Below are 27382 nucleotides of genomic sequence, written 5' to 3' on the forward strand. Positions count from 1 at the left end.
GGGGGGTGGGGGGGGGGGGGGGGGGGGGGGGGAGGAAAACAATTCTATGTATAACACTAAAAACATTAGAAAGTCCAAAGCACACTTGCAAGAAAGCAAACTCACATTTTTAGTGAGTGCTATGCACCTTTATGTAGCACATTACTTGGCACTTATAAGCAGTCAGTGAATATTTGTTGAGTAAATGAATGACTGATGCATATTTACACATTGTACTAGGTCTTTTAAAAAATTTATTGATTTTAGAGAGAGAGGAAGGGGGGAGAGAGAAACATCAATTTTGTTATTCCACTTATTTATGTATTCATTGCTTGATTTTTGTATGTGCCCTGGCTGGAGATGGAACCTACAACCTTGGTCTTTCGGGATGCTGCTCTAACCAGCTGAGCTACCCGGCCAGGGCCACTGTGCTAGGTCTTTACAAAGGTCTCATTCCAAGTCTTTATTTATTTATTAACTAGGGGCCCGATGCACGACATTCATGCAAGGGGCTCGGCCCTCGCAGCCCGGGCTTCGTCCGGAAGGTCATCGGAAGGTTGTTAGGCTGTCCGGTCTAATTAGCATATTACACTTTTATTATTATAGTTCCTCACCCAAGGATATTTATTCCATTGATTTTTAAGAGAGAGAGTGGAAGGGAAGAAGGGAAAGAGGGAGAGGGCGAGGGCGAGGCGGGGAGAGAGACAGACAGACAGACAGACAGACCAGGGTGGGGAATGGATTATGCAACCTGGGTACGCACCCTTGACCGGCAATCAAACCCCCGACTCTTTGGTGCCCAGGACGATGCTCTAACCACCTAGCAACACTGGCCAGGGCATGCCAAGTCATTTTTTTTAAACTTTTTTTTTTTTTTACTGATTTCAGAGAGGAAGGGAGAGGGAGAGAGAGATAGAAACATCAATGAGGAGAATCATTGATTGGCTGCTTCCTGTACGCTCCCCACTGGGGATCAAGCACACAACCCTGGCATGAGCCCTGACTGGTAATTGAATAACTGTGACCTCCTGGTTCATAGGTGTTCACTCAACAACTGAGCCACGCAGGCCAGGCCCAAGTCATGTTAAAGAGGAGGAACTGAAGCTCAGAGTGATGGAGTCATTTTCCCTCTTGAGAGGGTTAGTTCAGTGATTAAAAACTCAATCTAGCCGAAACCGGTTTGGCTCGGTGGATAGAGCGTCAGCCTGCGGACTGAAAGGTCCCAGGTTTGATTCCGGTCAAGGGCATGTACCTGGGTTGTGGGCACATCCCCAGTAGGAGATGTGCAGGAGGCAGCTGATCGATGTTTCTCTCTCATCGATGTTTCTAACTCTCTATCTCTCTCCCTTCCTCTCTGTAAAAAATCAATAAAATATATTAAAAAAAAAAAAAAAAAAAAAAAAAAACTCAATCTTTAAATTCCAGGTCCCGTACACTATAGCTTTTTCTGAGTTGAAAAAGGATCAAGGTCACAAAGGATAAAAGCTTACACCATACCACATGATCACATTTCATTTATTTGCATGTAGATTATGTGATTAGAGACGGGGAATGTAAGGGGCCCAGCTGTGGCAACCTGGGTACCCTTTTCTCTTGCTCACTTAGGGGACTGACTTCCAAGAATGGAGAAGGAAGAGGTCAGACAATATGAGCAATTATAGCTGTTGTGGCAGCTAAGATCCTTGGTCACCTGCCCTTCCTAAGTTTGACTCACTGCAGAGAACTGGAGGAGTGTGAAAGGACTTCACTGAGCCAACATTCATTCAGCATCTCCTAAGAGAAAGCATATACCCCAATAAACAATTATGTGATACATTCTGATTGTATAAATTACAACGAGGAAATGTGCAATGTATTTTGAGAGAGAAAAGGATGGAGCAGCAACTAACTTCCTGGGAAGTTTAGAGAAAACTTTTTAAAGGGCTTGACTTTGAACTGAATCTTTAAACATGAGTAGTTGTAGAAGGAAAAGTTCTCTAGGTTTGTTTGGGCCAGAGTGCAGGGTTATAAGGAGCATGGCAGTAGGAAGGCTGTTTGGGAGTGGAATGTTGAGGAATTGAAAGACCAGGGAACTGATTGTGTTTCTACTTGAGCAAGGCATCCCATGCTGAGGGGGACTGCCTAATGAAGGGGAAGAGCCAGACTTGGGGAAATTATACGTGACGAAGGTCTAAATGATACCTGAGGGGATGAAGAGGCAGGAGAGATTTAAGCGAGAACTGAGAGAACGGGGTGATGAATTAGCTGTGTGAGTGAGAAAGGGATAAAGTCAAAGAATTGTTTCTATTAATGGAGGTAGAACAAGGAGGAACTTACTGGACCTGGGTGCTCAGGAGAAGGCGAGCTCTGTTTTGACAATCAGTGGGCCTGCGGGATATCCCCAGGGGCTGACTGGTGAGTTTCAAGCCTAAACCTCAGGAGGGAATTAGGGTCAGAAACAGATTTGAGAGTTATCAAGTGAGAGATGAATTCGTGGAAGTCAAATTGGTCACCTAGGAGGAGCATATGGAGAGAAAAGGCTTGTGGGTGTAGAGTGTCCACGGAGGACAGGGGAGGTGTCCTAAACCGAAGAGGCTGCAAAGGTGGCAAGAGGATGAGGAGAAGTGTCAGAGTCAAGGGAATGAGAAGTTTCCAGAGAGTGTGGTCCTTCCTCTAAGTCAGATGCTGAGAAAAGGAGAGGTCGGGTAACGACTGAAAACCGGTTATTGGATTTGACAATCGAAGTTTTCCTGTGGTCAGTGAGTTCAGGGTCTGGATTGGGAGATGTCTGGTTGGTGTTTGCAGGGGTGGTTCACGAATGTTCCAACTGCCAGGTAGATTAGGGCTGAGGAGAAGGTGTCCCATGCTCAGACAGGAGCCTGGAGATGTGGTGGCCCCAAGAGACCCTGCAGCAGCACAAGGCTGGCTAGTTTTGTGTTGGAACTCACGAACAAAGTTACATGTTGAAGTAAATAATACATATGGTTTTGTTATCTACTGTTTTATTTTCTTCGTGAGATGCTATCAGTCAAGTTTAATAGGTTTTTCTAATTAAGTACTTCATATTTTTCCAACATTGGGAAAACTTCAACCAGACAGAAATGTTGAAAAATATTATGTAGCAAACATCCATCTATTGACTACCTTTCTACAATTAACATTTTGCTCTTTATCTTCTCATCATTCCATTCATTTTTTGATGCCCTTTACTGTAAGTTTAAGACATAAATACACTTTACCAGTGTGCATATCATTAACTAGAATTCAATTATTTGTGCGTCAGATTAAAAAAATGACGCAACTTGAGTGAAATATTCCCCGAGTTTTGACAAATTCATACATCTGTGTAAGCCCTATCGTGGCTGGAACATCACCATCAACTCCAAGTCCCATTTCCCTTCCAGTCAGTTTCCACTTCTCCCCCTCCCACAAAGTCAACTCTTGTTCTGATTTTTTTCACTAGAGGTTGGTTTTGCTTGTTCTAGAACTTCATATATATGGAATCTTGTGGCCTGTACTTTTTCATATCTGGCTTCTTTCACTCAGTAAAATGTTTTTGAGATCATTTCATCGGTAATTTCTTTTGCTGAATATTATTCCATTGTTTGATTGTACCACAGTTTTAATCTCTATTCCTACTGTTAGCTGCACTGTTTTCAGTTTTGGGCAACAATGAAGAGCCCTGCTCTAAATAGTCTAATGCAAGTCTTTCAGTGGGCATGTGCTTTCATTTCTTTTGGGTTAATAGCAGGAGTGGAATGGCTGGATCAAAGAATAGATGGGCTTAATTTTATAAGAAACTTCCAGGCCTTCTTCCAAAGCTCGTTCCATCTTACACTTCCACTAGCAACGTTGCTTCACACCCTCTCCAACATTTGGTGTTGTCACTTCTCTTAGTCATTCTAGTGCAGTAATATCCTGTTTCTCTGTGACTGATGATGCTGAATACTTTATCACGTGCTTATTGGCCATTCATGTATTTTCCTTTGTAAGGTCATCTGTTTGTCTTTTCATTATTGAGTTGTAAGATTTTTTAATACAGTTAAGTTCTCGCTTAACGTTGTTGATAGGTTCTTGGAAACTGCCAAACTAACAATTTTACCATAGACTGACTGATTTAAGTAGTTAAGTTCCTAAGGTACACGTCTGTGCGTCAGTTAACCCATGGCAAAATTGGTTAGCGTAGCCGTTTTCAGGAAGCTATCAACAACAGAGGATTTGTTGTATGTTCTGGATGTCAGCTCTTTATCAGATACGTGTTGTGAGTATGTTATCCTGGACTGCAGCTTGTTTTTTTGGAGTTCAATTCATCAATATTTTTTCTTTTATGGTTAGTGTATCAAATTCGTCTCTAAGAAACTTTTGCCTACCCCCAAGCTGTGAAAATATTCTCTTATGCTTTGTTCTAGAAGCATAATAGTTTAGCTTTTATGTTATGGCCAGACCCATGTCTAATTTGTCCCCCACACCCACCCCCCGTAGAGATATCAAGTTGTTATATAGCATTGTCTATTGAAAAGACTTCCTCCTATTAGATTGCTTTGGTGCCTTCGTAAAACATCAAACTACTTCATATTTAAATTTATTTTCCTATTCATATAAACTGTTTTTATTCATACATTCTCTTAACATTCCCTCATATATCACTGGGGTTGGATATGTTTTCCAGTTGAGAAAACCAAGACTCAGAGCAGTTCAGGAGCTTGTCCAGGAGGACACAAAGCCAAGACCTTGAACACAGAACTACTACTGAATCATAAAAGATGTTAACATTTTAAACCTATTTTATCCAGTGGAAATATTATTAAATGAGCATATTTTTATTTCAACACTGGCAGTATTTTTAGACTATCAGCCAAACACATGCCTCTCTTGCAGGCTTGTGTATGTCCAAAAACAATCTTTATATTATGCACCTCTGGTTTGAAAGAGTGAAAAATTACAATGCTTGCTCCCCCAAATTGGGTAAGAATAATAGCTTCTAGCCAAGGTTGTTTGGACTTCTAAAAATAGTGACTATTTGAAAAGCCTAGTTGGTGAGTGTACTTGATCAATAGTCTTGGGGTAAGATATTTTCTCTTAAAAAAAGAAAAAACAACTAGGAAAAGGTTTATCAGTGTCCGTCCTAGTTATCTAAGAGAAATACATTCTGTAGTAGTTTTAATATGATAAAGATACCCTACCACTCGAACTAAATTTTTTTTTTAATCCTCACCCGAGGGTATTTTAAATATCAATGTGAGAGAAACACATTGATTGGTTGCCTCCTGCCCGAGCCCCGACCAGGGCATGGGCCAGGGAGGAGCCTGCAATCAAGGGACATGCCCTTGATGGGAATCAAACCCGGACCCTGTGGTCCCCAGGCCGACACTATCCACTGAGCCAGACCAGCTAAGGCTTGAACTAATTTTTTCATGAGACAAAGTTGGAGGACTCACACTTCCTGATTTCAACACTGGTCAAAGCTACAGTAATCAGGATGGCCTGGACTGGCCTAAAGTAGACATGTAGACCAGTGGAATAGAACCAAGATTCCAGAAGCAAAACCTTACATTATGGTGAATTAATTTTTGACAATGGTGCCAAGACAATTCAATAGTGGAGAAAATAATCTTTACAATAGAGTGCAGGGACAACTGAACATTCCCATGCAAGATACTTAGTTTACACACATACAAAGTAAACTAAAAATGGATTGAAGACTTAAATGTACCATAAGAGCAAAAACTCTTAGAAGACAACATAGGTTGTTTTCTTTGTGACCTTGGATAAGGCAATGATCTTAGATATGAAACCATAAGCCCAGTTGACAAAAAAATAGATAAATTGAACTTCAAACAAATCAAAACATTTGTGCTTCAAAGGATACTATCAAGAGAGTAAAACCACAACCCACAGAATGGAAGCAAATATTTGTAAATCATCTATAATAATAAAAGCGTAATATGTAAATCGACTGAATGGCCGAACAGCAGCAGGACTGTCCTGATGCCCTTCCAGATGAAGCCGGGGCTGCAAGGGCTGAGGCAGCCGGGTCTGTAAAGGCCTACTCTTGCACAAATTTCGTGCATAGGGCCTCTAGTATATCTAGTAAAAGACATATCTACAATATGTAAAGGGTGTTTACAACTCAATAGTAAAAGGACAAATCACACAAAAAATGGGCAAGGGATCTGAATAGACATTTCTCCAAAGGAAAATATAAGTGGCCAAAAAGCACATGAAAAGATGCTCTATGTCATTAGTCATTAGGGAAATGCAAATCAAAACCACAATGAGATATCACTTCACACTCACTAAGATGGCTATAATCAAACAGATAATATCAAGACTGGCAAAGACAGAAAGAAACTAGAACCCTCCAACCTTGCTGGTGATAATGGAAAAAAATTTGGCAGTTTCTCAAAAATTTAAACATAAGGTTATCATGTGACCCAGCAACTCTATTCTTAGGTATATACCCCCCAAAATTGAAAAAAATTTGTCCGTGAATGTTCATAGCAGTAGTATTCATAATAGGCAAAAAGTGTTAACCCAAATTTCCACCAACTGATGAATGAATAAACAAAATGTATATCCATACAATGGAATATTATTTGGCAAAAAGAAAAAAATGAAATGAAGTACTGATACATGGCTACAAAATGGATAAACTTTAAAAACATGCTAAGTGAAAGAAGCCAGACACAAAAGAACACGCATTATATGACTCCATTTTTATGAATGTCCAAAACAGGCAAATCTACACAGGCAGATGATAGACTAGTAGTTGCCAGGGGATGAGAATGGGGTGAATTGGGATGTACAGGGTTTCTTTCTTGGGGTGATGAAAATGTGCTTGGTTTAGATACAGTGATGGCTGCACAATTTTGTGAATATACTAAAACCACTGATTTGTATCCTTTAAAATGGAAGATTCTCTGGTACATTAATTATCTCAATAATACTCCAAAAGGACAAGCAGGCATTGGAGACCTTAAAGTTTACCTAAACATAAAACAAAAACTTGAACCTTTTTCTATGATTTAATTCAGTTTTATAAATATTATCCTTTTTTCTTCAACAATAATCATTATAAAAATAGTAAGTAGTTATTAAGCAATTATTAGGCATTGTACCAAGCATTTTATACTTTGTTTTCTCCCTCATATCACCTCAATAACCTTGTACATTGGTGCTATTATTCCATTTTACAGAAAAGAAATTGAAGCTCAAAGAGGCTGAGTAATTTTCCCAAGATCATGGGAAGGTAAGTCTGACTCCTGAGGTTCTATTGTACCATTTCATCTTCCTTAAAACAGTGATGTTTTGGTCTCCAATATTATTATTTTTCAATGTGTTATATTGTTCTTCTATCTCCAGTAACAAATTCGATATCATTTCAGGGATCAATATTAAATAATGATTTTTCTTTCTCAGTTTGTTGAGTACTGACAGAGCAAAGACAGAAAAAATTCCCATATCACAAGCTTTTATTTGTATCAAATTACAGAGTACCATAAGTAAATATAAGATTATGATTTGAATATTATAATTTATAATTTGGCAAGTTATTTAATTATCCAAAGTTTATGATATATTTGATTATACACTGAAGAGATGATTTGGCATAACTTGGCAAGGTAAATATTTCTGTACCTTATTTGGCTATTTATTGTGTGTATATGTGGTACATCTATGTATGAATGTGTGTACACACACACACATACACACACACACACACACATCCCTAAATTAAATATACTTGTATAAAAAGCTAAAGATTGATGTGTTAGGGTTAATTCCTTTAAAAATATCTATTATATTAAATTGCACCTGCATTCAAAGCAGAAATGTAAAAAAACCTGATCAATTTGCTAAATACACATGAATTTACAAAGTAATTGAAAATGAAATAAAAATTTCTATTGAAATGTTATATTCCTGTTTAATTGACATTTAAGTGGCACTATCACACTATGGAAATAAACAATCATTTCTGAGTTTGTTGAGAGAATAAAGATTCTACTGAGCATTACTACACATTCTAAGTTAAGATTGACCATTATTATGTAGGAAAAGGTGGCAGATCATTTTCTTCTGTGTTACGCTGGGGATTCCCAGGAAGCAGTGGGGCAGTATCTGTGCCCCCTGACCTGGGTTTCCTGTGCCTCCTCAGTGGAAGTCGGGCTTCTCGGGAAAGGTGCAGCCAGTCCGCCTAATTATGACGCTTGCTGCATAGTGGCCAGCACGGATGCACTCAGTCAGCGGCTTGTCATACACCAGTTGAGACAGGAAACCTGAAACACAGACAAAGGGGAAGACCGTGAGTACCAGGCAACGGCATCGGAAATGTCACTGGGTCAGACCAGAAAACAGTCTAGACACCTACACCCGTCTTCAGCCTGGTGGGGAGGTCTTCCCCCAAGCATCATGAGCTGCCCCTGATATTTCTTTTAAAGAGCTCGAGGTGGGACATGGCAACTAACTTTCTAAGCCTAAACTATCACTCTTTCCTTTAGCTTTGAGGTGACTGTGAGTAAGAAATACTGGCCAAATAATATTTTCTTGGGTCTTTATAGCTGAGGCGTTATTAGTTATTTATCCTCCTCCCTGTCTCTCTGGATTTCCTCTGTGCTTTTATTCCTAGCATATTGTTTTGGACAAAATCCCACCATCTGGATGTCTCTCTAAGTACAAGTTTGAGAGTTGAAAAGTTAGGAAGGACCCTACATCTCCCTTTCATCCCCAAAGTAAGAGCAAGATAATTTCTATAGTTAAGTACCATGGATCAGCTGATAACAAAATAAATAGAATAGAGTGGAAAACAGTTTTGAGGATTCTGCTTCTGACCCAAATGAAATGAAAGGAACCAGATTTACCTTTCTCCAGAAAAACTAAGATAAAGACAATATACATGAAAAAAAGTTTTTCAAATATTGCACATCAGCCACAAATGATCCACGAAAGGACATACAAGGAAAGCCATAAACAGCTCCAGCTCATGCCTGGGGGTACCAGGCCACAACACAAGGAGAACCACCAGGCAGCGCTTGACAGTCTCACTGAATTGAGAAGATGGAAGTGGGAGTCCAAATGGGACGTAATTAAATATCTAGGCAGACTGGTCAAGAAAAAAAGAGACAAGACATAAACCACCAATATTGGGAATAAGAGAGGTGATATCACTATAGAATCTATACCTAAAAGGATAATAAAGAAAATATATTAATTTTGTAGTTAAGAAGTTTCCCAGAAAGAAAATTCCAGGTCCAAATTGTGTCACAAATATTTAAGGAAAAAAAAATATCAGTGCTATACAAATACGTTAGAAAATGGAAAAGGAGGGAATATTTCCAATTCATTCCATAAGCCGGAATTATTCTGATAACGTATTCAGAAATGATGCAAATATTCTGAAGAAAATGTTAGCAAATCCAACCCAACAGTATATTTAAAAAGATAATAAATTATGATCAGGAGGAGTTTATCCTAAGAATGCAAGTTTGTTTAACATTAAAAAAATCAATATAATTTACCATATTAATTACGAAAGCCATAAGATCATCTTAGTGATGCAGAAAAAGCATTTGACAAAATTCAACATCCACTAATAAAAACTTTCAGCAAACCAGGAATAGAAGGAAATTTCCTCAACCTGATAAAGGACCTTATGAAAAACTTCCAGTTAATATCATTCTTAAAGTTGATGACTCAATTCTTTCCCCATAGGATAAAGAACAAGGCAAGGATGTTTGCTCTTAAACACTGTTCTTGAGACTCCAGCCAGTGCAACAGGCAAACAAAAGAAATACATAAAAGGCATCAAGACTGAAAAAGAAGTAAGACTGTCTTTACATGCAGATGGCAAGATTGTCTGTGTGTATGGTTCTCAATAGTAGGCAGTTTTGCCCCCCAGGGGACATGGTGCAATGTTTGGAGACAGTTTTGTTTATTATAACTAGGGTAGGGGTGCTTCTGGCATTTAGAGTCCAGGGATGCTGCTAAATATCCTATAATATCAATAATGTTAAGATTGAAGGATCAAGAAGGTGTGGTACCTATACACAATGGAATGCTACTCAGCCATAAGAAAGGATGAAATAGTGCCATTTACAACAACATGGATGGGCCTTGAGAACATTATGCTAAGTGAAATAAGTCAGAAAAAGCGAAGAACCGTATGATTTCACTCTTATGTGGGATATAAAACTGAAACTTATGAACACAAACAGCAGTGTGGTGGTTGCCAGAGTGAAGGGGGAGGGGCGAAAGGGGGTACTAGTATATGGTGACTGGAGATTTGACTTTGGGTGGTTGGCACATGGTGCAATATACAGATCTTATAACATAGAAACCCACACCTGAAATCTGTATGTTCATGTTGACCAGTGTCACCTCAATAAATTTAATTTAAAAATCGGAAAAATCCTATGTAGAAAATCTTATGAGAAAAAAGTTCTACAAAAAAGTTATTAGAATTACTAAATGAGTTTGGTCAAGTTGTAGGATACAAGGTCATTATATAAAAACCAACTGAATTTCCATACTAGTAATGTGTGAATATACAAGCAATTGTATATACTAGCAACGAACAATTAGAAAATGATATTAAAATACTATTTACCATACCATCAAATGTGTGAAAAATCTAGGGATAAATCTAACAAAAGTGGTGTAAGACTTGCACACTGCAAATGACAAAATATACCGAAATAAAAGAAATCTAAATAATTAAAGAGATACAGAGTGCTCATAGATCAGAGAACTCAATATTGTTATCAGCTAAGCAGAAATTTTTCTATTGATTCAAAATGCCAATAAAAATTCCAGCAGGATTTTCTTACAGAAACGGATAAGTTGATTCTAAAATTTATGTGGAAATGCAAAGGACTTAGATTAGTCAAAATACAAATTTGAAAAAGAAGACTACTTGATTAAAAAACTTATAGAACTAAAATAATGGAGATGCTATGGTATTGGCACAAAGCTAGATAAATAGATTAGTGAAACTGAACAAAGAGTCCAGATATAAATCTACTTCTATATGGTCAATTGATTTTTGACAAAGATATCAAAGCAATTCATTGGAGAAAGGACAGTGTTTTAAACAAATGGTCTTAGATCAGCCATATGTAAAGCAAACAAAAACTTCAACCCTTACCTCACATCATCTACAAAAATTAATTTGAAATGGATTACAGATCTAAATATAAGAACTAAAACTATAAAACTCAGAAAAAAATTGGAAAAACATTTTAGTGCTTTTGAATTTGCCAAAGATCTCTTAAGTAAGACATAAAAAGTACAATCTTTTATAAAAGAAAATATAATTTAGACTTTGCCAAGTTAAACATTTTTATACATCAATAACAAGAAACAACCAACAGTCTTGGCAGGGTAGCTCAGCTGGTTAGTGTCCTGATATGCCCAGGTTATGGGTTTGATCCCCGGTCAGGGCACATATAAATGTATAAATAAGTGGAACAAAAAATTGATGTTTTTCTCTCTCTTTTCATCCTATAAAAATTAATAAAAAAATAAAACAAGAAACAACCCAACAAAAAATGGGCAAAAGTATTGAATAAACTAAAGAAGATAAAAAGATGCCAAATAAGCCCATGAAAGGATGTTTGACATCATAGTGATTAGAAAACTGCAAATTAAAACCATAATTAGATACCACTGCCCACCCACTAGAATGGCTAAAATGAAAAAAGACTGACCATTCCAAGTGTTGACAAGGGTTGTGGGTCAACAGGAACACTAATATACTGATTATTGGAATATAAAATGATAAGATACTTGGGAAAACCATTTGTCAGTGTCTTAAAAAGTTAAACATACATCTATCATATGACCCAGTTATTCTATTACTGGGTATTTAACCCAAGGTAAATGAAAGCATATATCCACACAAATAACTGTAAATAAATGCTACAGCTTTATTTGTAAAGCCCCAAACTGGAAACAATCCAAATGGGAATAAGAAGGGACAGACAGGAGGGCAAGGTGACAAAAGAGGGTGGATATACTAGTAATGGCTGTGTCCATAGTGATGGGTTCACAGGAGTACACATATGTCAACATTTGTAAAATTGTACACATTAGATATGTGTAGTTTTCTGTATGTCAATTATACTGCCATAAAACTATAAAACAAAGTGAGTGTTGTAGTTACAAATAAGCTACATCATATTAGGTGGGGCCTGGGGCTCCTTCCCCTCTAGGGGAAACCTGAGCTGCTGCAGTGGTACTCAAATCCTCAGAAGAACAGACGGTAATGAGAAACTGTTCCTAGCCAGACTTCCAGGATTCCCACCTAGGCCCCGGCAGTCTGGGGCGTGGGGGCGGATGAAGGTTAATTGAGAAGTTGTGGTACAATGACCTGTAGGGAGCCTTATATGAGATTTATGTCCTTTCTCCTCTGCCATTCTGACCACACAGGCTTTTCCCGTTAGATTTGGGGAATGCTCTGTATCAGATAAAATAAGTAAGTATTCCCAACCAAATGATAAAATTAACTTAGTAAATGGAGTGATGTGTTTTGAAGACATGTGCTTAGAATGTGAAGTCACCCTCTCGAGAGGTTTAGTGAGAGCATTTTATCATTGAGTTTTCAGGTAACAGTCAAAGGTCACTATTCACTTTCAGCCAAACTGTGAGGCTAAACGCTCAGCCCACCACAGCGAATGGAGCAGATGCCAAATTCAGAGTCAGATCAGCTTACAATGGAAACACGTCTATTAGGAGCCTTATGAGCAACATCTGTTTTCCTCATTCCTCCTGGTATAATCCTTGTGAGAAAGAGAGAAGCTCATGTTGTTGAAATATTTTTGTGAAGCATAAGCACCCGCATCCTCTTGCTAAGAGGGCAGCTAGCGAGGACTGACGTGGAGGACTCTGCAGAGGCATTTGCTTTGACAAGTGGAAACCTGGATGCAGAGAAAAGCTAAGACCTTTGTCCCAACTGAGTATCAGTTTTTCAATAACCTATTTTCAAAAACCAACTGAGATGAACTACAGATGTTATATAATCAATTATAAGTGGACCTGTCGCTGATGTGAATCCAAGAGCTGTGTGAAATGGTTTAAGCATCGGGAGCGTATATTTAAAGACTCATAGAGAACCTTTTATAATATGAATAAACACCCCAAGATAGTTTTTATTGTGTACGATATAAATAACCTAAAAATTACCATTTAAAGTGTACAAGTCATACCATGCAGTGTTGTGTAACTATGACCTCTATCCATTTCCAGAACTTTTCTTCACTCCAACAGAAATGCTATACTCATTAAACAATAACTCTCCATCCCCCTCTCCTCTGCCCTCTGGTAACTACTCTTCCTCTTTCTAGCTCTATGAGTTTGTCTATTCCAGGGACCGCATATGAGTAGGACCATACCATACTTGTCCTTTTGTGTCTGGCTTACTAGTATTTCATTTAGCATAATGTTTTCCAACATAATTTTTTAAGTTTACATTTTTTATTTTTAGCTGGTCTAAAGTGTTAAAAACACTTTATTTGGAAATATTTCAAATTCAGAAAAAGTTGCAAGAATAAAAAAAATACAAAAAGCACCCATATATCTTTTATCCAGATGTTCTTATTATTAACACATTACTCCTTTTGTGCACATATATTCTCTTTCTACATATTTTTCCCTTAACTATTGAGAGCAGGTTGCATTTATCATGTCTCTTTACCTTTAAATACGTCAGTGTGTCTTTCCTGAGAGGAAGGTTACTCTCTTACATAACCAGTCATCCATTTATGTAAAACATCTGTACCGTTATCTCATCTACTGTCCATATTGCAAATGACCAGTCGTGTCCTTTACAGCACTTTTCCTTCCAGGATAGAATCTAGTCTAGGATTTATCATATTTTTAGTCTTCTTTAATCTTGAACATTTCCTCAGTCTTTGACTTTCTGACAGGGACATTTTTGAAGAATACAGTCATCTCCTACTCCTACTTAATAGAGTGATTCTCATTTTGGGTTTGTCAGATATTTCCTCTTGATTAAATTCAATTTTCCTCTAGATTATGCATTCCATCATCAATAAGAAGGAACAGATTCTGAAACTGGAAAAATTATGTGTGTCCTTTTCAGGACATCATATTTAGAGGCACGTTGTGTCCAGCTGCTGTTCACTGGTGATGTTAATTTTGATCACTTGATGATGGAGTTGTCTTATCTCCATTCTATAGTTATTTTTCCCTTGCATGTAACAAGCAGTCTGTTGATAGATACTTTGAGACTATGCAAATATTCTGTTCTTCATCAAAAGCCCCCACTCTATCCCAGATTTAGTGCCCATTCATGATTCTTAACAGAAGCAACTTATGACTGCAGTGACTTTCCAACTCCAGCACTCCTTTCACATTTACCAGCCAGCTCTTGGCTACCTCCTATGTGCAAGAGCTTACCCCACTCACATTGATTAGTGTTAATCTATTTATGATCAGGAAGGAGGCATGGATTCTTTCTTCATCAATGGTGCATAATTCATTACAGTCTCTAATTAATTTCGTGCTCAAAATGTCCCAGTTTTTGCTGGCGGGAGCAAAACCTTTTCTCAACCTCATGCTGGCTCTGGTGTCCTTGGACATGCCTTCGCACTATCTTTGAACACGTACTTTCTGGCACCATGTTCCAGGCTCATCGCATATGCACTCTACCCCAACCCTGGAATCAGTCATTTTCTCCAAAAATACTTGGTTCCTATTAGGGTGGAATGGTATTAGAGACCAAGATGGTGGTGGTAGGTGCATGCTTTGTTTCTGGACCCTGTCAGCGAATAGAGCTGGACGTATGCACGGACACACACTCACAGATACACATACTCCCTTATATACATTAGAGGGTACATATGTGTATACACAGACCTATTTTAGAAAGTTAGTTGACACTAGTACTTCCAATTCCAATCCATTCCCACAGGATCCTTTCTTACCTTCCCCCATTCCATCGTCATTATTAAATTTCTTCTACAGTGAGAATTTTAGCTCCAACAAGTCAACACATTTACTTATTTGCTCAGTTTTAACACACCTAAAACTGCTTCAAAATTGCTTTACCCTAATTCTAAAAAAACAAAATCTACTAAAAAGAGTTGATTGGGTTTGCTGTTTCCTATGTACTCAACTAGTGTCTTTAGAATGTTACTTAGATTAATTCTCTTTTCCACCCCACGTTGGGATGGCTCATTTTACTTAAGGTTGAAAAAATGTTGGGTTTTGGTTTACTTCCAGTTTAAGTACTCCCCCTTCTATCCTTGTTAATTTTTTAAAAAGTATGTAGAATATTAACATGTTTCCAAAAGTAAATCTCTACAAAAGATATATTCAGAGAAGTGTTACTTCCTTTTACCCTATACCCTCATGCCCCAATTTCACTATTTTCTGGTTTGTTTTCCTGTTTCTTTTCATAAAGGTAAGCAAATATACGTGCATGTTCTTATTTCCTCTTCTTTCTTTACATAGAAGGAGGTAGCACTGTATATATAATTTTTGCACTTTGCTTTTTTCCCTTAAAAATATCTCCTGGAGCCTGGAAGGTGTGGCTCAGTGGTTGAGTGTTGAACTATGAACCAGTGGGTCACGGTTCAATTCCTGGTCAGGGCACACGCCTGGGTTGCAGGCTGGATCCCCAGTAGGGGGCGTGCAGGAGTCAGCCTATCAATGATTCTCTCTCATCATTGATGTTTCTATCTCTCTCTCCCTCTCTCTGAAATCAATAAAAATATATTTAAAAAATATCTCCTGGGAATCACTGTGTATCAATCACAGAGATCTCCTCCCTTCTTTTTGACAGCCACATGGTACCTGATTGTGTGGACACACCAGTTTGCTCACCCATCTCCTATGTGTGGATGTTCATATACTTTCCAATGCTTTGCAATTTCAAATAATGCTGCAATGAATAACCTTTTGCCTATGTATTTTTGTGTTGCTGGGTATAAATCTTTGGGGCACATTTCTTCTAAGAATTTCTGGGTTGAAGGTTAAATACATAAGTAGTTCTGTTAGATATTGCCAAATTCCATTTCATAGGAGTCAAACCATTTTGTATTTCCACCAGTAATGTTTAAGCATGTTTGCTTCCCTATAACCACACCAACAAAGTGTGCTGGCAAGCATTTGAATTTTTGTCAACCTGATGGGTTAGAAATGATACTTCAGTGTAATTTTAATTTGTATTTCTCTTATTATGAGTGAGGCTGAACATATTATTTATTTATTTAAAAGGGAAGAAGGTTGTTTATTTTTATTGATTTCAGAGAGGCAGGGAGAGGGAGAGATAGAAACATCAATGATGAGAGGGAATCTTTGATCTGTTGCCTCCTGCACGCCCCCTACTGGGGATCGAGCCCGGAACCAGGCATGTGCCCTAGACCAGAATTGAACCCAGGACGCTTTAGTCCATACGCCAGTGGTCTATCCACTGAGCCAAACCAGCTAGGGCTGAACATATTTTTATGTTTAAAGAACCAATCTCTTTCTGTGAATTGTTTGTTCTTCTACTTATTTTTTAAATAGGATTTTTGGTCTACTACCCATTTTTAAAAGTTCTTTGCATTTTGGGGATATTATTCCAAAAAAGTATTTTTTTAGGTAAGAAAAAAATACCGACAATATGTTAATATATATAAATTTATATATACCAGCAAGTAAACAAAGTGCTTATTCATACTTCTTTCATTCACTGTGGTGAATTATAAAAAGTATGGCTGGAAAACACCACAGGAAATAAAGGTGGCTTGCAGATATATTTTTTTAAAAGATTTTGGGCCAACCAAGAATTCAAGAAGCAAAATCTTAAATAACTGACTTGGCATATATGCTCAATATGAAAACAATTCTTAGGAGTCCTTTTTGCTGGTGCCATTATCTTGTAGTCCTTGTCAGTACATCATCTTGAAAATGAAAGGTAAAGCTCTGCATAGATGCCTTTCAACACAGCCAAGAGAACAGGAATAGGAAGCATAACATGGGAGAACAAGAAACATCAACACAGGTTTCCAAATCAAGAACTCGTATGTTGAGGCAGTTGTTGCCTTTCAAAAAAATATATATTTTTATTGATTTCAGAGAGGAAGGGAGGGAGAGTGAGAGAGAAACATCAACGATGAGAGAGAATCATTGACTGGCTGCCTCCTACACGCCCCACACTGGGGATCAAGCCTGCAACCCAGGCATATGCCCTGACTGGGAATTGAACCGTGACCTTCTGGTTCATAGGTCGATGCTCAACCACTGAGTCACGCTAGCTGGGCACGCCTTTCTACTTAGGTTCCTTCTCTCTGTGACCTCTAACTTCTCTCTGAATCTTTTATAGATAGGCTTTATCGTAGGGCCTCTCAGACTTTTCCCAACCTAAGACCATGTCAAGGACCTTAGGTCTCTAGCTGATGAGGCATAGATGGATGAAGTCTTCTCACTGGCACTAAATTTGGCTGACTCTGAATCTTGGAATAATGACAGGTCCAGAATTCTTAGAATAAACCTCTGTCCATTAACAATTGGTACAGCTTATTATCTTCTGTTAAGTTCATTTGGATTTTTCTTTTACTGATGTTAAAGAGAGTGACTGATTTTAGCATAACTAAATCCAGTGTTTGAGATGAGGCCTGAAACATATTTAAACTGTGCAGAGAGGCGGAGGAGGAGGTGTTAAAGTAGTTCCCACAAACCACACAGAGGTGGAATGCTTAGAGTGGGCAAAAGGCAACGGGATTTTCTAACTTAAGTTGCCCATTCCATAGAGTACAGTGGAAGAAATATAATGTGTAGAATTTTCTTGGTGTTATTTACAGAGAACTGAGAAATATTGTCAGGTATGGAAACCTTAATGGAGACACTTAGAGGTAGGGATACTTTAGAAGGAAATGAACAAATCTGTAGGACAATTTTTCCTTTTCCATATACAGTTACTGAATGGAAAGTTTTCATGGTGGCTGAAAACTTTTAGGCTCCATTATGTTCATTCAACATTCACAGCAAAAGGATGACAGCTTTTCTGGTTGTCATCAAATAAGAAAGCTGTGCCACACTGACTTATGAACTGGGAAGAATGAAGTTTTAATGATTTACTTTTTACAAGTGTTAGCATCTTGCTTTTCTCAAATTGTTTTCCCAATGATCCTGCCATAAGTATACACCAGTGACTAAGTCTTTATTTCTTACATAGTCTCCAAAGAACTTTAATATACAGTACACCACAATATGTATGTGGAGTCAAACATTTTAAAGTATATATACATACATTTGCTTTTAAAGTCTCATTTTATGCTAAATCTTAGTCATTATATATTTTGGTAGTATAGCACTTTGTTTACCTGGCAATCTGTACACATGTATATGTGTTGTAAAATGGATTTTAAGTGTGTAATTTAAAGGTCAGAGGAAAGTAACACTGTGAAATAGAGCAATATGTCACACACGAGACCTGAAGCAATGGCAGCTTTCATGGTCATGCACATTACACCTACGATGACCTCCCGGGCCTTCACTAAGAGCCTATTTAGTTTATGTTTAAGAAAGCAAGGGGAAATTTTTTTCTGATTGCAAAAGAAATACCTAGCATCTGTATCAAAAGTCTTAAAACCAGTAGAATTAAGAAGTAAATAAAACACACGCAGTCTATTACAAAGAATAATCAATGATATTTAATATAGCATGGGATCCTAACAAGAGCAGTGAGACTAAACTAAAATAAAAAAATTTCGGAAGTATAAAGGAAGAAGAAAACTTGTCATTATTTTTAGTTAAGAGGATTGTATATAGAAAACTCCAATGAATCTATTCATTGTTGGACTTTGCATAGATTCTTTTTTTTTTTTTAATTTTGATGACTTTTATTTTAAGAAAAAGATTAGCCCAGCCTGTGTGGGTCAGTGGTTGAGCGTCAACCTATGAACCAGGAGGGCACGGTTCAATTTCTGGTCAGGGCATTTGCATAGATTCTTTGCATGGATTGCATTATTGGAGAGTTTGGAAAGATATAAGAGAAATATACAAACTTATTTACATATATTTTTATTTTTTATATATTTTATTGATTTTTTACAGAGAGGAAGGGAGAGGGATAGAGAGTTTGAAACATCGATCAGCTGCCTTCTGCACACCTGCTTCTGGGGATGTGTCTTCAACCAAGGTACATGCCCTTGACCAGAATCGAACCTGGGACCCTTCAGTCCACAGGCTGATGCTCTATCCACTGAGCCAAACCGGTTAGGGCTTCACATAATATTTTTAATATACTAGTACACATGTGTATAACAGCAACATTAAAATGAAAGTATTTTGAAAAAAGATACAAAAGCAACACAGTATGGCAGTCTCAGATGAAGAGGATTGTAAAACCTTATTGAAAGACTATCTAAAGGACCTAAATAAATAGAGATATATACCAGGTTCTTGGATAAAAAGATTCATTAATGAAATTCAATCAAAATCTCAACAAGGTTTTGGGGAACTTGACAAGTTGATTCTAAAATCTGTATAAAAAAGCAAAGGATCAAGAATAGTCAAACACTCCTACTCAAGAAAAACAAGGTAGGAAAGACTTGCCTTACCAGATCCAACACATCATAAAACAATACAGTACAGTATTGGCATGTAGATAAATAGATATAGATTTAAAAGAAAGAAAAAAAGATAGTCCCAAAACATACCTATAAAAATGTGGAAAACTGAGCTACAACTGAGTTAGCATTGTAAATCCATAGTGAAAGGGAGGTTTACTAGAAAATCGTGTTTAGGCAACTAGTTTTGACTTAAAAAAAATAAAATGACCTCATTTCATATTAAAAATAAAATTTCAGATGTATCAAGGAACGATGAGTGGGAAAACTGTAAGACTTTTAGAAGGAAATAAAGAATATATCTGTTGCAAATATTTTCCCTTACTATGTCATTTGCCTTTTATTTATTTTTAAAGATATTTTTATTGATTGCAGAGAGAAAGGGGAGGGGGTGAGATATAGAAACGTCAATAAGAGAGAATCATTGAACGGCTGCCTACTGTATGCCCCCCACTGGGGATGGAGCCCGCAACCAGGGCATATACCCTGACTGGGAATCAAACCATGACCTCCTTGGTTCATAGGTTGATGGGTGATATATTTATCTTTTTAAAAATAAATTTCCATTGAATTTAGGCTGAGAAAGGTCTTTAGTACCATGAGATAAGTATTAGCCTATATTTTCTTTTAGTTTATTTATGGTCATTTAACTCTTTATCTAGAATTTGAGTATCATGATTAGTAGTGATCAACCTTCATTTTCCTCATAGAGTATTTTTGTTCCACTGCCATATCTAATTAATGCATCCTGTTCCTATTGTGTTACAATATTTTATTTTGAAATAATTTTAGATGTATAGAAGAGTTGCACTGATAGAACAGTGTGCTCCTGTATCCAAGATTTCAAGTCCTGACTTTAGTAAATTCCTGCATGTGTTTCCTTCCACTTTTAGTCTTTGTTCAGGTCCATGCAATACATTTTAGAAACATGTTTATTCAAAATAGTAAAAAAACGAAAATTTTGTGTGTATCTAAAAAAAACAATCTTATTATTTCCAGATTTCAGAGATGATTTTTATTTTGTTTGGTTTTCTTTTCTCCTAAATATTCTACAATAAGCACTGTTTTCTTTTTTTTTTTTCTTTTTTACCTCTTCACGTTTTATTTCTACGTCTGCCCCTGGGATATTAGTCCCAGTAACAGACCTGAAGGCTGCTTGTGTTCCGTCTTGGTGCTCACACCTGTCTCCTGCACCTACGCCCAGGGCTGCCCACCGGGGGCAGATGGGCACCCAGGGTGCTGGGGCTTGGGGAGCAGGAGGCCTGCTGTGGCCCCAGGCAGCCGAGTGGCAGCAAGCACTTTACTTTTATAATGAAAAAGCCAATAAGCATTATTTTAAGGAATAATGTGGGGACATTTAACTGTTCAGAAAAATGGTTAAGAATAACTCATTCAAAAATTTCAGCTAAGCGATGTTTTGTTCCAATAGTTTCCCACTCATGCCTTTAGAGTTCATTAATAATTGTAACCACTTGGGAACAGAGCCTTCCACCAAGTAAAATCAGTATAAATATCCGTGTAAATACACTGATACTGGTCAGTCTTCTAAACGATTCCTCAAGGTCATAAAGATCTCCACTACTTTTTCTACTCTTAGGCTTAGGGAAACATAGGCAATATTAGAAGCATCATATGAGAGAGTTTCTGGGGGAGCGTTAGCACAGTCTTCCCCAAGTGAAGGCTTCATCTATAGAAGCTATATGCCAAATAAATCAGTCTGCATCTGTGGAATGGAAACTCAAGGACCGATGCTTTCCTAGCAGAGATCGCTGGGAGATTTCCTGACAGAATTAAGCAAAAAGGATCAGTGTACTTAGAGTGTCTATTATGTGATATCAATGAAACAAACTTTTTGGTAAAAACATAGGACACAGGTCTAAGCCATAATACCTATAATGACAAAGCTGGGAAATATAGGGCTCCAACACAAACTGAAGAAATTGGTAGAAAAAGGTTTTTCTACTTTGGCTTTTTTAAAATTAATAGACTTTTTTTGGAGCAGTTTTGGGCTTACAGAAAAACTGAACAGGAAGTACAGAGTTCCCATATAGTCTCTCATCCTCCCCATCACCGTTTCCCCTATCATTAACATCTTGCATTATTATGGCACATTTGTTACAATTGATAAGCTAATATTGATTCATTGTTAACAACTGAAGTCCACTGTTTACATCAGGGTTCACTCTTTGTGTTGTTCATTATATAGGATATGAAAATTATAATTATCTGTTATCTACTATTACAATATCATACAGAATAGTTTCCCTCCCCTAAAAATTCCTTATACTCCACCTATTCATCCCTCCCTACCTCTCACCCTGAGCCTTTGACAACCACTGATGGTTGGAATAATACAGTGTGTAGCCTTTTCAGATTGGTTTCTTTCATACAGCACTAGGTGTGTACGTTTCCATTGTGTCTTTTTAAAAATATATTTTTATTGATTTCAGAGAGGAAAGGAGAAGGAGAGAGAGATAGAAACATCAATGATGAGAGAGAATCATTGATTGGCTGTCTCCTGCAGGCCCCCTACTGGGGATCAAGCCCAAAACCCAGGCATGTACTCTGACTGGGAATCAAACCGTGACCTCCTGTTCATAGGTTGATGCTCAACCACTGAGCCACATCAGCTGGGCTCCACTGTGTCTTTTCAGGGCTTGATAGCTCATTTCTTTTTATGGCTGAATAATATTTCACTGCATAGATGTACCAGTTTGTTCAATCAGTCACCTATTGAAAGACATCTTGGTCAAATTTTGTCAATTATGAAAAGCTGCTATACACATTGTATGAAGGTTTTTATGTGGACATAAGTTTTCAACTCATCTGGGTAAGAGTGTTTTCTAAGAAACTGCCAAACTGTTTTCCAAAGTAGCTGGACCAGTTTGCATTCCCACCAGCAATGAATGAGAGTTCCTGGTGCTGCACCTACTCACCACATAGGCCACACATACAGACTCAAGATATTGGTAAAATGATATGGACTAAAGAATAGTTTTTCCATTTAAAAAATAATTCTTAATATTTACTTAAAGGAAAACTCCCCAAACAAAATGAACTGCTTAAAAGTACATGTATGCATCGCCCTGGCTAGTCTGGCTCAGTTGGTTGGAGTATTGTCCCAGGCAGCAAAGGGTCAAAGGTTCGATCCCCAGTCATGGTATATACCCAGTAGTGGGTTTGATCCCCGGTTGGGGCAGGAGGCAATTGATCAGTGTTTCTCTCTAGAATCGATGTTTCTCTCTCCTCCCTTCCTCTCTCTAAAATTAATAAAAACATATACTTGGGTGTGGATTTAAAAAAAAAAAGCATCATGTCCCCAAGTCACTTATCTATTCCACTGCTTGGTAAAGTTATTTATTGTATGTTGGTTGTCTTCAGAGAGCTACATGATTCATCTCAGACTCTGTTGCTATTCTCCATGGCTTAGGCTCAGATCCTAGCAGAGTGGGTCCATGATCTAATGAATCATTGGCATTCCTGATTGCTGTAATACTATGATTTCCCTACTGTCTCTATTCCTTGCCCCACCCCAGATCATTCATTTAAGTTATCAATGTTCTTTATACTTGAGTAATATCAAACTATACACTGTTACAGTGGTGACAAGTTAATTACATAGTTATTAAGAGATAATGTGTGAGTAGTAACATAAGTTATCACGTAATTACCTTTGTTCTCAGAGGCATTGCCATGTAATTAAAGCAAGCCGGATATAATATTTTGCAGCAACTAACAGTGCTGAATTAGATATTCCTGCTGTCCTGCTCCCTCTAATAAATTTGCTCTCAGTAATTTGTGGGTCAATTTGATTTTTCAGTTCTTTGTTCATTTTCCCATCTTCCTTAGATATCTACACATTAGTGATGATTTATGTGCTCTCTAAGACTGGCCTGCTACATATATGTTTTATACCAGTTGTTACCAGGTACATGTTGCCACATGGCACATGAAACAGTCAACTTAAAAGCTGCATTTTTTTTATTACCTGCAGCTACTTTAGGTAAGAAAATAAGATATAAATTAAAAATTTGACTAATCTGAATCCTGAATTTACTAGACTCATGCCACTACCACTCCTATACTTGACTTTTATTATAAGTAGCAAATGAAAAAAAAAACACTAAAAAAACTAAAAACCTAGAATGCTAAGTACTTTAATTTATTCAATCAACCAACAGTTATTGAATGCCTACCATCACTAGGTGCTGCGCTATAGACATCAAAGGATTCAAAGAAAGATAAAAGATAGTGTTTGACCTTGAGGATTTTATAGTTTTAGAAGAGAAAGTTACATCAATGCTTTAAAAACAGTCCTGGCAGAAGTGTGCAGCATGAACTTACTAGGAAAGACTTGGCAGAGATCAAAGAAGAGTCGACGACAATGTTCTAGGAGTGTTTCTCAAAGTGTGGTCCCTGAACCAGCAACTTGCTGTCGCATCTCCTAAGCCCAATTCAGGCCTAACAAACCAGTAGCTTTGAGGACAGGGCCTACCAACGTGTCTTTTGACAAGCCCTCAGGTGATTCTGATGCATTCTCAAGTTTGAAAAACAATGTTGTAGGTGACCAGTAATAAGTTTAGCAAAGAGAATAAGCAGACTTAGTGATTTGACATGGGTGCTGATCAAAGTTAAAAACTTAAGAGCAATTCTGCCCTAACCGGTTTGGCTCAGTGGATAGAGCGTCGGCCTGCGGACTGAAGGGTCCCAGGTTCGATTCCGGACAAGGGCATGTACCTTGGTTGCGGGCACATCCCCAGTGGGGGGTGTGCAGGAGGCAGCTGATCGATGTTTCTCTCTCATCGATGTTTCAAACTCTCTATCCCTCTCCCTTCCTCTCTGTAAAAAATCAATAAAATATATTTAAAATACACACACACACAAAAAAACAACAAAAAACTTAAGAGCAATTCTGTGGCTTAAAGCTTAGGAAACTATGTGGGCAATGAAACATAGAGTATGTCCCAGGCTCAGTTCACACCAAGTGCTCTTCACCGAGATTCTAATTGCTTCTCTGTGGAGGAGCTACTTTTTACCCCACTCCACCTGCCAGTGGAGGAATAGCAGTAAAATTCTAGATAGGACAGGACAAAGGTGCTGTTGTTTGATGCACTGGATTTTCCACGGGGCATTATGGCAAGTCAAATTTATCATTATTTTTTAATTGAATTTATTGAGGTGACATTGGTTAAGATTTATACAGGTTTTAGGTATACAATTCTACAATACATCATCTGTATATTGTATTGTGTTTACTACTCAAAGTCAAGTCTTCCTTCATTTATCCCTCCTTTCCCTTCTTCTTCCTCCCCCCTCATCATTGTTTTTTCTTTGCTTAATCCCTTCACCCTTCTCACCCAGCCCCCAGTCCCCTCCCTTCTGACAGTTGTCAGTGTGTTCTCAGTATCCATGAGTCTGTTTCCACTTTGTTTGTTAGTTTATTTTGCTCATTAGATCTACAAGTAAGTGAAAACATATGTACTTGTCTTTCTCTGACTGGCTTATTTCACTTAGCACAATACTGTCCAGGTACATCTATGCTATCGCAAAGAGTAAGATTTCCTTATTCTTTTTTACAGCTGAGTAGTAGTCCATTGTGTAAATGTACCATAGCTTTTTTATCCACTCTTCTACCGATAGGCACTTGAGCTCCTTCCAAATCCTGGCTATTGTATATAATGCTGCAATGAACACAGGGGTGCATATATTCTTTCAAATTAGTGTTCTTTGGAAATATTCCCAGAAGTAGAATTGCTGGGTCATTAGAAAGTTCCATTTTTAATTTTTTGAAGTAATTCCATAATGCTTTCCACAGTGGCTGTACCAATCTGCATTCCCACGAACAGTGCCCAAGGGTTCCTTTTTCTCCTCATCCTTGCCAGCACTTGTTGTTTGTTGAATTATTGATTATAGCCATTCTGACAGGTGTGAGGTGATCTCTCATTGTGGTTTTAATTTGCATTTCTCTGATGATTAGTGATGTTGAGCATCATTTTATGTCTATTGGTCATCTGTAGGTCCCCTTTGGAAAGTGTCTATACAGGTGTTCAGGTCCTTTGCCCATTTCTTAATTGGATTATTTGTGTGTGTGTATGTTGAGTTTTATAAGTTCCTTATAAATTTTGGATAGTAAGCCTTATCAGATGTATTGGTGAATATGTTCCCCATTCATTGTGTTGTCTTTTATTGATTGTTTCTTTGTTGTGCAAAAAATTTTTAGTTTTATATAATCCCATTTGTTTATTTTGTTTGTTTCCCCTGTCTGAGGCACTATATCAGGAATAAATATTGCTATGAGAAATGTCTCAGATTTCACTGCCTATGTTTTCTTCTAGGATTTTTATGGTTTTGAGTCTAACATTTAAGTCTTTAATCCATTTTGAACTTATTCTTATGTATGGTGTAATATTTTATTGCAATCCTTTGTATTTCTTTGGTGTCAATTGTTACTTCTCCTCTTTCATTTCTGATTTTATTTACTAGTATTTGGGTCTTTTCTCTTTTTTCTTGATGAGTATGGTTTGTCAGTCTTATTTATGTTTTCAGAGAACCAGTTCTTGGTTTCATGGATCTTTTGTATTGTTTTCTTTAGACTCCATTTAATTTATTTCTGCTCTGATCTTCATTATTTCCTTACTTCTACTCACTTTGGGCTTTGTCTATTGTTCTTTTACCAGTTCCTTTAAGTGTAAAGTTAGATTGTTTATTTGTGATTTTTGTTGTTTCTTAAGGTAGGTCGGTAATGCTATGAATTTCCCTCTTAGGACTTCTTGCGGTGTGTCCCACAGATTTTTGGGTTGTTGTGTTTTCATTTTTATTTGTTTCAAGGTATCTTTTGATTTCTTCCTTGATCTCATTGTCAACCCATTCATTGTTTAGTAACATGTTATTTAGCATCCATGTCTTTGGGTGTTTTGTAGTTTTTATCTTGTGATTGATTTCCAGTTTATACCCATATGGTCACAGAAGATGCTTGATATGATTTCAATCTTCTTAAATTTATTGAGACATGTTTTGTATATGAACATGTGGTCTATTCTATAAAATGTTCATGTGCACTTGAAAAGAATATATATTCTGCTGCTTTGGGGTGAAATGCTCTGAAAATATTAAATCCATCTGATTGAGTGTATCACTTAAGGCCACCGTTCCCTTGTTGGTTTTGTCTGGAAGATCTATCCATTGATGTCAATGGGTGTTAAAACCCCCTACTATGACGTATTACTGTCAATCTGTCCCTTTATGTACATCAAGATTTGCTTTACATATTTAGGTGCTCCTATGTTGGGTGCATAAATGTTTACAGGGTTATATCCTCTTGTTGGATCAATCCCTTTATCATTATGCAGTATCCTTCTTTGTCTTGTACTAAAGACTTGGTTTTAAAGTATATTTTGTCAAATATAAGTATTGCTACCACAGCTCTTCTTTCATTTCTATTTGCATGAAATATCTTTTTCTATCCCATCACTTTTAGTTTCTGTGTATCTTTCGTTCTGATATGGGTTTCTCGTAGATAGCATATATATATGGATCTTGATTTTTTTAAAATATATTTTTATTGATTTCAGAGAGGAAGGGAAAGGGAGAGAGAGAGATAGAAACATCAATGATGAGAGAAAAATCATTGACCACCTGCCTCCTGCACGCCCCACACCAGGGATCAAGCCCACATCTGGGGCATCTAACTGTGCCCTCCTGGTTCACAGGTTGATACTCAACCACTGAGCCATGCCAGCCATGGGTCTTGCTTTCTTAACCATTCAGCTACCTTATGTCTTTTGATTGGAGCATTTAAGCCATTTACCTTTAAAGTGATTATTGATAAGCACATATTAATTGCCATTTTG

General features: G+C 37.5%; 1 protein-coding gene across 1 annotated transcript in view; it reads right to left on the bottom strand.

Moving 5' to 3' along the window:
* Positions 1-7234: 7234 nt before the first annotated feature.
* ADK (adenosine kinase) overlaps positions 7235-27382 on the bottom strand; it is a 470150-nt gene continuing 450002 nt past the window's right edge. The window contains exon 11 of the mRNA XM_005864654.2: positions 7235-8237. Within this exon, the coding sequence (XP_005864716.1) occupies positions 8113-8237 (125 nt within the window). The 3' untranslated portion in view covers positions 7235-8112. The remainder of the gene's footprint in view (positions 8238-27382) is intronic.

This window comes from Myotis brandtii, unplaced genomic scaffold (genome assembly GCF_000412655.1).
Source record: "Myotis brandtii unplaced genomic scaffold, ASM41265v1 scaffold190, whole genome shotgun sequence".
Lineage (NCBI taxonomy): Eukaryota > Metazoa > Chordata > Mammalia > Chiroptera > Vespertilionidae > Myotis > Myotis brandtii.